This window comes from Pundamilia nyererei, unplaced genomic scaffold, assembly GCF_000239375.1.
Source record: "Pundamilia nyererei isolate P.nyererei 1_Seehausen unplaced genomic scaffold, PunNye1.0 scaffold00550, whole genome shotgun sequence".
NCBI lineage: Eukaryota > Metazoa > Chordata > Actinopteri > Cichliformes > Cichlidae > Pundamilia > Pundamilia nyererei.
The window spans coordinates 151,182-161,079 of record NW_005187951.1 but is presented as its reverse complement, the minus strand read 5'-3'; the positions used below and the strand labels follow the sequence as shown (position 1 = coordinate 161,079).

At 46.4% G+C, this 9,898-nt stretch overlaps 2 protein-coding genes across 2 annotated transcripts in view; both read left to right on the top strand.

Moving 5' to 3' along the window:
- The first annotated feature begins 393 nt into the window (after positions 1 to 393).
- LOC102211385 (inverted formin-2-like) lies at positions 394 to 8,854 on the top strand. Its single transcript, XM_013907841.1, has 9 exons — positions 394 to 590; positions 2,034 to 2,195; positions 2,284 to 2,545; positions 2,758 to 2,873; positions 3,937 to 4,096; positions 4,460 to 4,493; positions 4,581 to 4,722; positions 8,365 to 8,489; positions 8,809 to 8,854. Exons 2-8 carry the CDS (start codon positions 2,067 to 2,069, stop codon positions 8,431 to 8,433), a joined length of 912 nt encoding a protein of 303 aa, XP_013763295.1. The 5' UTR covers positions 394 to 590; positions 2,034 to 2,066; the 3' UTR covers positions 8,434 to 8,489; positions 8,809 to 8,854.
- Positions 8,657 to 9,898, top strand: part of LOC106455940 (inverted formin-2-like) — a 4,866-nt gene continuing 3,624 nt past the window's right edge. The window contains exons 1-3 of the mRNA XM_013907840.1: positions 8,657 to 9,412; positions 9,501 to 9,562; positions 9,656 to 9,758. Coding sequence (XP_013763294.1) covers positions 8,657 to 9,412; positions 9,501 to 9,562; positions 9,656 to 9,758 — 921 coding nt within the window. The remainder of the gene's footprint in view (positions 9,413 to 9,500; positions 9,563 to 9,655; positions 9,759 to 9,898) is intronic.

The following is a 9,898-nucleotide window of genomic DNA, read 5'->3' as shown; positions in this document are numbered from 1 at the left end:
AAAAACTACTTCCAAAAACATTCAGCTTTGATATTAATGAGTTTTTTGGGTTCATTGAGAACATGGTTGTTGTTCAATAATAAAATTATTCCTCAAAAATACAACTTGCCTAATAATTCTGCACTCCCTGTATGCATACTCTCTCTCTCTTCGTGTGTGTGTGTGTGTGTTTCTCAGGTGAAATTCAGTACGGTTCCGACAAGAGTTTTGTGTTAATGTACAATCCTTAATATGTTTTGTGTGTGTGTGTGGGGGGGGGGGGGGGGGGGGTGTTCGCCCAGGGTGCCAAACAGGCTAGGACCGCCACTGTCTGGAACAGAACTGAAGTTATGCGCATGCGCCCGCTATCGGCGGCTGGCACTGTGACCCTCTGACCCCGCCCACAGGCTCGCCCGGAGACTCTCGCAGACACCGAGCCGTCCTTCAGACTTTGTCCGAGTTTCTGGAAGCTTCAGCGGGGACCGCGGGAGCCTGCTGCCCCCTCGGGGTTTGCAATAAGGACACGAGCTTACCGCCTCTCTGTCTCTTTAACGGAAACACGAAGCAGCTCGTGAGCCAAAACTTTTCAGTGACCTGCTGACAGATTCCAGGTAAGTTTGTGTGATGAGCTTCTTCTGTTCCCGGTGAAATACACCTGTACCTGTGGGAGCAGCGGAGCGGCTGAAGCTGCTCCGTCCTCCGGCCGGTGTTGCCGAGCCGAACCCACCACAGCACCGAGTGAACTGAAGCTCAGACACTAAATTCGATTAATTTTGAAGTGCGTCCGGTTTGGCAGGCACAGCTCGACCTGTCAGCGGCTTTTAGCCACAACTATGTTTAAACTTTTGAACCTTTGAATCGGAGCATGCGGGTCTGCTCTTATCCAATCACTGTATTGATCCATCAGCACTGAGATCAATGCATTTGTTCTTCTGTGAGGGTGTACCACTGACAGATATGCGCATGTGTACAGTGAAAGGTCTGTTTAAGTTGTTAAATGATGACAAACACCTGAGCTTCAGGTTTAAAGGATCATCCCTCAGTTTTTCCCGATACTGGAACAACTCTAATGCCCCGGGGGAGATTTGAATCCAGGCCTCTGGAAACACCCTTTGACCATGTGACTGACCTACTCCACCTTTCAAGTTTAAAGTTCAGGTTTTCTCACAGCGGCGCGTTAATGTGGCGAGTGTGCTCAGCTGTCAGGACATGCAAACGCACTGAATACCAGAAATACCACATAGCTGACATATTTCACCCACCACGCTGTGACGTGCAGTCACTCTTCTTCACTGATGAAGACTCTGCAACACACTGAGTGCAGGATTCACGTAGCCTTCAGTCTGATTCATTCACTTTCCAAATCACAGCCACGATAGCTGTGAGCGCTTCGTGTTTATTTTTCTGTTACTGGAGCCAATCATGTGCTTTATTATCAGTCTGTTAATCAGCTGATCCTTCAGCCTGATTCACTGCATTCTTCTTCTTTTTCTCTGTTTCTTGTTATTCATGCATTCCACAGAGTGCCTTTGTCCTGTCTTCCTTCCCTCACCCCAAACCGGTCTGAGCCTGGCTCTGCTGGAGGTTTCTTCCTGTTAAAATTGAGGTTTTCCTTGCCACTGTCATAAAACTTCTTACTCATATGGTTGTTGAGAGTACAAAGACAGTACAGCATCTCAAGGTGACTGTTGTTGTGATTTGGAGCTTTGATTTGGAGCTGAATAAAACCAAGTTAAAACTGGTCCACATCAGAAGTGGACTCGAGTTTTCGGTCAAGAATATAATTCAAATAATAATTTATGACACAACTAAAGCCAAATGGAGTCCAATCACAGTATAGGACCCTGATCTCCTGAGCAGATAAAGGCGTCCACTGGAGGAGCTCAGTTTGTGACTCAGAGACATGTTAATGAATGTGAAACTGTGAGCCCAAGGCAGGCTGACACGGGCGTGATGTCATCGCTTGTGTCAGGTCTGCTTGTCATGGACGTTAAGATGATGATGTCATTGATTGTTTGTGATTGATTACCTGTATCTGTTTTAACCCTCATCAGCTCAAACATCGGTAAAACCTTTGGCCTGTCATCATGGCAACCAGTACCAAATGGGGGGCGGTAAAGGACCAGTTGACCAGAGGCCTCGCCACAGTCACTGACGGCAAGGGGGAGGCCAATCTGGAGAACGCTGACCCCGAGCTCTGCATCCGACTGCTGCAGGTAGGAAAGAAGCAGAACCTCAGGAGTCCTGCCAGGGGAAGGAGAAGGCGTCTCACAGCTCTGACCGATGGTCACTCTGCCCCTCCAGGTTCCCACAGTGGTGAACTACTCGGGTCTGCAGCGGCGGCTGGAGGTGAGTAATCGGTCATGGATGGTGCAGTTTCTTGAACTACAGGGTTTGGACCTCCTGCTGGAGGCGCTGGAGCGTCTGTCGGGCCGCGGCTGCGCCCGCATCGCCAATGCTCTGCTGCAGCTCACCTGCGTCAGCTGTGTCCGGGCCATCATGAACTCGTCCGCAGGGCTGCATTTCATCCTGGACAATGAGGGCTACGTCAGGATGCTGGCTCAAGGTGGGTGGAGGACCAGAAAGTTAGAATGAAGCAGATCTGCCTTAAAACCACCTTAAAATCATATTTACACGCTACCCTGAGCAACAGGTAGACTCAGGTGGCTGTTCCAGCCTAAGCTAAGCAGGTAGCCGGTGTACCTGTGAGGTGAAGATGACGACTCCGAGTCATTACTTATGAAAGCGGTAACTCCACCTCCTCCTATATGCCCTCAGCTCTCGACACGTCCAATGTCATGGTGAAGATGCAGCTGTTCCAGCTGGTGGCTGCTCTTGCCGTCTTCGACCCTCGGGGACACCACCTCGCCTTCGATGCACTCAACAACTACAAGGTATGCTCATGTCCTCGTCCACTTCCTCCTCTCTCTTTATTTCCTTCCTGTCCTTCCTTTTTCCTTTTTTCCCTTCCTTCTCTGTCTCCTCTGAGGTGATTTGTGATTTCATGAGATCAGTTTAAGTAATCTGAACTCTGCCTCACGATGGCAGTCAGGACAGTTGGCGCTCAGTCATATTAACAGTTAAATGTTGCTGTAGGTCCAGGTCACTTTCAGAGGCTCTCTTGGCTGATTTCATTTGTTTAGAGGGGCATGTTTACCTGCTTGATGGACAAACCAACAGATGTCGCATGAGCTGGATGGGGAGACATGAGCAGGCCATTTGGGTCGGTTTGAAAAGCTTTATCGGCATGACGTTAGCAAAAGGAAGTGCGAGTCAGTTTCACTTAGTTTCAAGGCTAACACAACAAGCAGAACAGCTCAAACTGAAAGCCACTGGCTGATTACCTAAGTCAGCAGATAGCTCACAAAGCTCCACCACAGCTCCTCGCTGCCAGGTGAGAGCAACGACGACGTGGTCTGTGTACCATCAGGGCGTGACTGCAGATACACCACAACAAACAGCTGAGCCTCAGACGCTGCAGATCTTATCGTCCCCGCCCAGCCTGTTCTCACAGGCTCTGAACTTACAGCATGGAATCATGGGATACCACACGTCTGCACACACACACTCGTTTTATTATCTTAGTGAGGACATCTCATTGACATAACCCTTTCCCTAGCTGCTTACCCTAACCATCAAAAATGAATGCCTAACCATAACCTAACTGTAACCCTGACACTAAAACCACATTTTAAGCCTCAGACACGTCTTCAAACTTGTGGGGATGGGCACTTTGTCCCCATAAGGGCTGTTGGTCCCCACAAGTATAGTGGCATGCCAATTTTCTGTCCTCATAAAGTTGTCTAAACATAACATGTACACACACGCACACACACCGCTATTAGGAGTGTTTAATCATCACACTTCAGTCAGACTGAAGCAGGAAGTTGTGTTTAATGAAGGTGTAAACGAACTGTGTCCGTCCTCTGACCTGTCACTTCCTGTGTCTGTATTCAGAGCCTGAAGAAGCAGCAGTATCGCTTCAGCGTGATCATGAATGAGCTTCACGCCACCAACAACATCCCCTACATGGTGACGCTGCTAAGTGTGGTCAACGTCCTCGTGCTGCAGGAGGAGGAGCTGAGGAGGAGGCACCGGGTGCGGCAGGAGTTCATCGGTAAAACGAACTGTTTATCACCACTCTGACATCACCCCTGACATCATCATCATGATGTCATTGCTGACATCACTGTTTTCATCATGTTGTAGGGTCTTTACCTCACAACAGAAAGACCTTGATGTGACTGTTGTTGTGATTTGGCGATGTATAAATAAAGTTGAATTAAACTGTTATCAGAGTTATGTGTAGGAGGAGCTTGATATCTGTCACAGTGTGACATCACATCCCTGTACGGAGGCTTTCCTGGAGTCAGGTCTCGCTGAGGGCTCGAGTGTCAGACCCTCAGAGGTCGTCATGGTGTGAGTGTGTCCTGCTGCTTGACCAAAATAAGAAGTGATATATGTGTCTGTGATTTTTTAGGTCTGCAGCTGCTGGACCTGCTCCCCAGGCTCAGGTACTGGCTTCATTCTCACTTTGCTTACATCAGTTATTAATCAATAATCAATCGTGTTTCCAATCAGTTTCCTGTCTGTGTGTGCAGGGAGACGCAGGACAAGGACCTGAACATCCAGTGTGACGTGTTTGAAGACTCTCTGTCGGAGGACATGGAGGAGATGGAGAGGCTGTACGGAGGGATTGATATGAGCAGCCACCAGCAGGTCTTCACAATGCTCTACACCATGGTAACCACAGTTTAAAGAGTGATGCAACTCAAGCTGGAACGTTTAAACCAATGTTTCCCAACCACTGTGCCGCGGCACAAAGGTGTGCCGTGGAAGATTACCTTATTCCACCCAATTGGTACTCTAAGCCAGCGGTCCCCAACCCCCGGGCCTTGTACCGGTCCGTGAGTCGTTTGGTACCGGGCCGCGAGAGTAGAGGCTCAGGTGTGAAATGTATGGTTTTCAGGGTTTTTATCGGTTTTCAGCGTTATTTTGTTATCGTTAACTCGGTTTTCCTGGGTCTTTTCACATGTGTTATGAATAAATCCTCTTTTTTTTTCGGTACCGGTACTAGTTTTATTTTGTTGTATTTATCCGCGACACCTTAAAGGCCGGTCCGTGAAAATATTGTCGGGCATAAACCAGTCCGTGGCGCAAAAAAGGTTGGGGACCGCTGCTCTAAGCGATTGGCTTGAGTAATGGGCAGAACAATTACATTATCTTCCACTAGAGGGGAGTACAACTACCTGCTCTAATTAAATTGGTTGCCGACTGCCAGTAAAACAGAAGAACATGAAGAAGAAATTATAGGTCGCTGCTGTCAGGTCTAATATTTCTCCATCATCCTCTCAGTATCACACTGACACGTTGCTTACCTCTGATACCTGGTCCTCTTTTACTCCTGTTACCTTACAGGACATCAGTGCTCTGCTTGGTCGAATGAAACTGACTTCAAGCCACCTTGATGTACTTCCTCCATCATTTTTCATTAGTGTGTTTGATTTCTATTGGCCTCTGTATTCTGGAAATAATTAATACTTCTCTTTATACTGGCTCAGTTCCCAGCTATTTTAAACAAGCTATTGTTGAACCAATATTAAAGAAACCAAATTTGGACCCATCTCTTCCAAGCAGTTACAGGCCAATATTAAAATTTCCATTGGTGTCAAAGATCTTGGAAAAAACAGTTGCAGAACAACTTAACAACTTTTTGGAAAAGAACAATGTTCTGGACATTTTCCAGTCTGGTTTCTGCAAATTGCACTCCACTGAAACCGCTTTGCTTAAAGTGTCTAGTGACATTCTGATGGCAGCAGACTCTGGAGAGTACACTGTTCTGGTTATGTTGGATCTCAGCTCTGCTTTTGATACTGTTGATCACAGCATCATGATAAATAGGCTGAAGGACTTGTTTGGGATTACTGGTGTTGTTTTAAAATGGTTTATGTCGTATCTATCTGAGAGATCCTTTACTGTCTGTGTAAATCATGTGCTGTCAGAAACATCAGTTCTGTCTTCTGGGGTACCTCAAGGATCTGTTTTAGGTCCTATTCTCTTTTTGCTGTATATACTCCCTCTAGGCCACATTATCAGACGTTACAATAATATTTCTTATCATCTCTATGCTGATGACATTCAGTTGTACTGTTCTTTCAAAGCTTCTGAGTTATATAAATTGTCTTGTTTAAATAATTGTCTGTCAGAAATCAAACAATGGTTAAATGACAATTTCCTTCAGTTAAATGCAGATAAAACAGAAACCTTGATTATTGCACCTGATCACATGCTCTCAGAAATTAGGCAGCATATCAGTTTTTTAGACCCTTCATTTCAGTCGAGTCTCAGAAACTTAGGTGTTATATTTGACAGTTCAATGTCTCTTGAGAAACACTCTAAACAACTTGTCCGGAACTGTTTTTATCATCTAAGAAACATTTCTAAACTCAGGCTACTGGTGTCAAAGGCAGAACTTGAGATGATTCTTCATGCTTTTATCTCTTCTCGTTTGGATTATTGTAACGGTCTTTTTACGTGTCTCAGCAAATCAGCTCTGGATCGCCTTCAGTCTGTGCAGAATGCAGCGGCAAGACTTTTAACTGGTGCAAACAAGAGGTCACACATTACTCCAGTTTTGGCTTCTCTTCATTGGTTGCCTGTAAATTTTAGGGTTCATTTTAAAATTTTAGTTGTAACTTTTAGAGCTCTGCACGGTGAAGCTCCCCAGCACTTAGGTCTTCAAGTCAGAGGCTACTGGTGGTCCCACGTACTAGGTTTAAAACACGTGGGGATCGGGCCTTTCAGGCACTGGCACCTAGGCTGTTGAACTCTCTGCCGTTGTCTTTACGCTGTCTAGGCTCTACTGACTCCTTTAAAAAGCAGCTGAAGACATTTTTATACAAACGGGCTTTTAATTAATTTTAACTTGTATGTCTGATCTTATTGTAAAGCACAGATTTTTATCTGTGAAATGTACTATATAAATAAATTTTACTTACTTACTTACTTATATAATAGTCATGCTGTGAGTGAAACGACGCAGCACGTAATAGCAATAAATAAATATTTGAAAAGAAAATAGTGAGTCTGACCTGGGTCTTTGAGAAAATTCTGACCCAGACGAAGGCCCTAGCATTAGTAGTGGTCAGAAGAAAGCAAAAAAAGGGTAGATTGGGGACAAACTTGTTAGTCCAATAATCACACAACTGGTATGTTAACTCCAACTTGAATGGTTGCCTTCTTTCGTTCCTCCACACAAGAAAAAACGGACACTCCAAAAAACTCCTACTTCCCCTTCCCGCCTGCGCGTAGCCATGCCCCCCTTCATTGGACACTTGCGCAGTGGGACAGATACATCTAAACAAACTGAACCAATTCTGCTATACCTGGTGCGCGGGGAAAAATTATCAATATTCTTTTTGTGACATTTTTGTTTGGTGGTAGGTTGTGTTATTTTTCTAACGTGAAATATGTACCGTGGCTCCAAAAGATTGGGAAACACTGGTTTAAACTACAGAAGCCAACACTGTCACCTTCAGAGCGATTGGTGCAGCATCTGTGAAAGTGACACTGCTGGTAGTTCTCTTTTCAATGATAGAAATGTAAGGAGACAGACGCTACGTTCAAACTGCAGTCGAAAGCACATCAAATCCGATTTTTTTTTTTTTTTTTTTTTGACCCTATGCGACCCATACCCGACCATGGTATGACAGTGTGAACGGAATAAATCCGATATTTTCAAATCCGATCTGGGTCACTTTCGTATGTGGTACTGAATCCAATACATATCCGATGTTTTAGAAAGCGACTGCTGTTTGAATGGTCACGTCGCATTAAATCCGTCTTGTACGTCACTGACACAAGACAGACGCCAATTATTAGCGCCGGAGATGACATCGCGAACGCTTCCTGGCCATCCAGTGTAGATGTTAATGAAACTGTTGGAAAGACAACGTGAACATTTTATTTGTACTGTATAATCTGCAGATTTTGACAGAAATCTGCAACTATTCTTTGAAGCACTGCTCCTCTCTAAAACAGCAATAAGGATAATTATTAGGTTATCTACATTATTATGTAAATAACAAAATAACTTAAAGCAAAAATTGGGAAACGTAAAGTCCGAAGTCTTTATATTAAGGGCCATCAGTCAAACAATATTATTTGCTCTGGGTCTAAACAGAGCGCGTTGTGTGTGACGTCTTCTTTTGCGCATGCGGGCCGCTTTGAGGGTTCACACTAGAGCGTGTTTGCTGTCGCATTTTATTTGTAGTGTGAACAAGCAGACAAAAAAAATCGGATTTGGTCAAAAATTTGGAATTGAGCATTAACACCTGCAATGTGAACGTAGCCAAAATAACCTGTCCTGACCCTCTCTGGTGTCAGCCATCCATCCTCCATGCAGCTGCTGTCCATCCTTCAGGCCTTGTTGCTGGTGGGTCCAGACAGAGCTGAGGTCTGGTGTGCTCTGGAGCTGCTGATGGATCGAGCCACCCTGCTGGCTCAGGATGGTAAGTATGGGGGCGCATCCAACAACAGATCACTGGGTCCAGCTCTGATTCCGCCTCTTTGTAGAAGTGTCCTCTCTATATAAACGATGACCCCTGTAAAGAGTCCCTTAAGGTTCAGATGCAGGCCCTGTTTTATGTCAGTTTGTATAAATGACAGCAGGCAGAGTATGATCAAAGCTGAGGGCATTTCACAGGATCAGGCGAAGGTGAATTCACCGGCTCTGTTTTTCTTGATCGCAGCTGAGGTAGACTCTGCAGATCACCTGCTGCAGAAGCTCCTCCCCCGAAAGACTTACTCACCCAATCTTGCCATCGACAGGGCGGTCCAGACTAGACTACCAGACAGTCCTCCCAGCCAATCAGAGGCACTCACCAAAGATGCTCCAACAGCCCCCACTGCAGCAGCACTGCCTCCGGCTCTTCCCACTTCCTATGCCCCCCCTCTACCTCCTCCCTTACCCGGTGCTATGACTCTTCCCCTTCCACCCCCTCCACTGCCGCCCACACCCTTACCTGGTGCTATGGCTCCTCCCCCTCCACCCCCACCCTTACCTGGTGCTGGACCTCCACTCCCCCCCTCTCCTCCAGGTGACATCAGAGCTGAGACAGTTCAAAGTCTGGGCAGGTTATATAGCAGCTCTGCTCCTAATTCAAGCAACACCCCCTGCCCAACACTGCGGATGAAGAAGCTGAACTGGCAGAAACTTCCATCCAGACTGGTGTCAGGTGAGGCCTGGTGTTGGCCCAGGTCAGGTGCAGGATTCATCCAAGCTGACGTCACTCTGTCCACAGGCCACGAGTCTCTGTGGACGTCGACATCTTTGGACTCCATGGAGCCAGATTACTGCAGCATTGAGCAGCTCTTCAGTCTCCCTCCGACTGAGACCAAGACCAGAACCAAGTCAAAGACGGAGCCCAAAGAGGTGCCGTAGCTTTCTCTGTCTTCACCTTACAGGTGTGGCGTTACAGGTTTTACCTTTTTCACATCCACATGTTCAATTCTGTCCACAGGTGTCCTTCATCGACGCCAAGAAGAGCCTTAACCTCCACATCTTCCTCAAGCACTTCAAATGGTGACTGTTCTTTTTCTGAGTCTTGCAGCCAATTAAAAACATCTGTGCTGTGACATCACCACCCCTGTATCACCTGACCTGTCTCACCTGCAGTTCCCACGAGGACTTTGTGGATCTCATCCGAAGAGGAGACCGATCAAAGTTTGATGTCGAGGCCCTGAAACAGTTCATTAAACTCCTCCCAGAGAAACATGAGGTCAGAGCAGAGGTCACCTGCGCTTCACCTGTTCTCCACCTGTCTCTCACCTGCCCCTCACCTGTGCTTCAGTTGTCCTTCACCTGTACTTGACCTGTATCTCATCTTTCCCTCCTCAGGTAGGGAACCTGAAGTCTCAT

What these genes read in the sequence shown, in the direction of transcription:
- LOC102211385 (XM_013907841.1), top strand. Translation starts at nt 2,067, where the DNA reads ATGGCAACCAGTACCAAATGGGGGGCGGTAAAGGACCAGTTGACCAGA. An exon ending in ATGCACTCAACAACTACAAG is followed by an intron (nt 2,874 to 3,936) that starts GTATGCTCATGT and finishes GTCTGTATTCAG; the next exon opens with AGCCTGAAGAAGCAGCAGTA. An exon ending in GGTGCGGCAGGAGTTCATCG is followed by an intron (nt 4,097 to 4,459) that starts GTAAAACGAACT and finishes GTGATTTTTTAG; the next exon opens with GTCTGCAGCTGCTGGACCTG.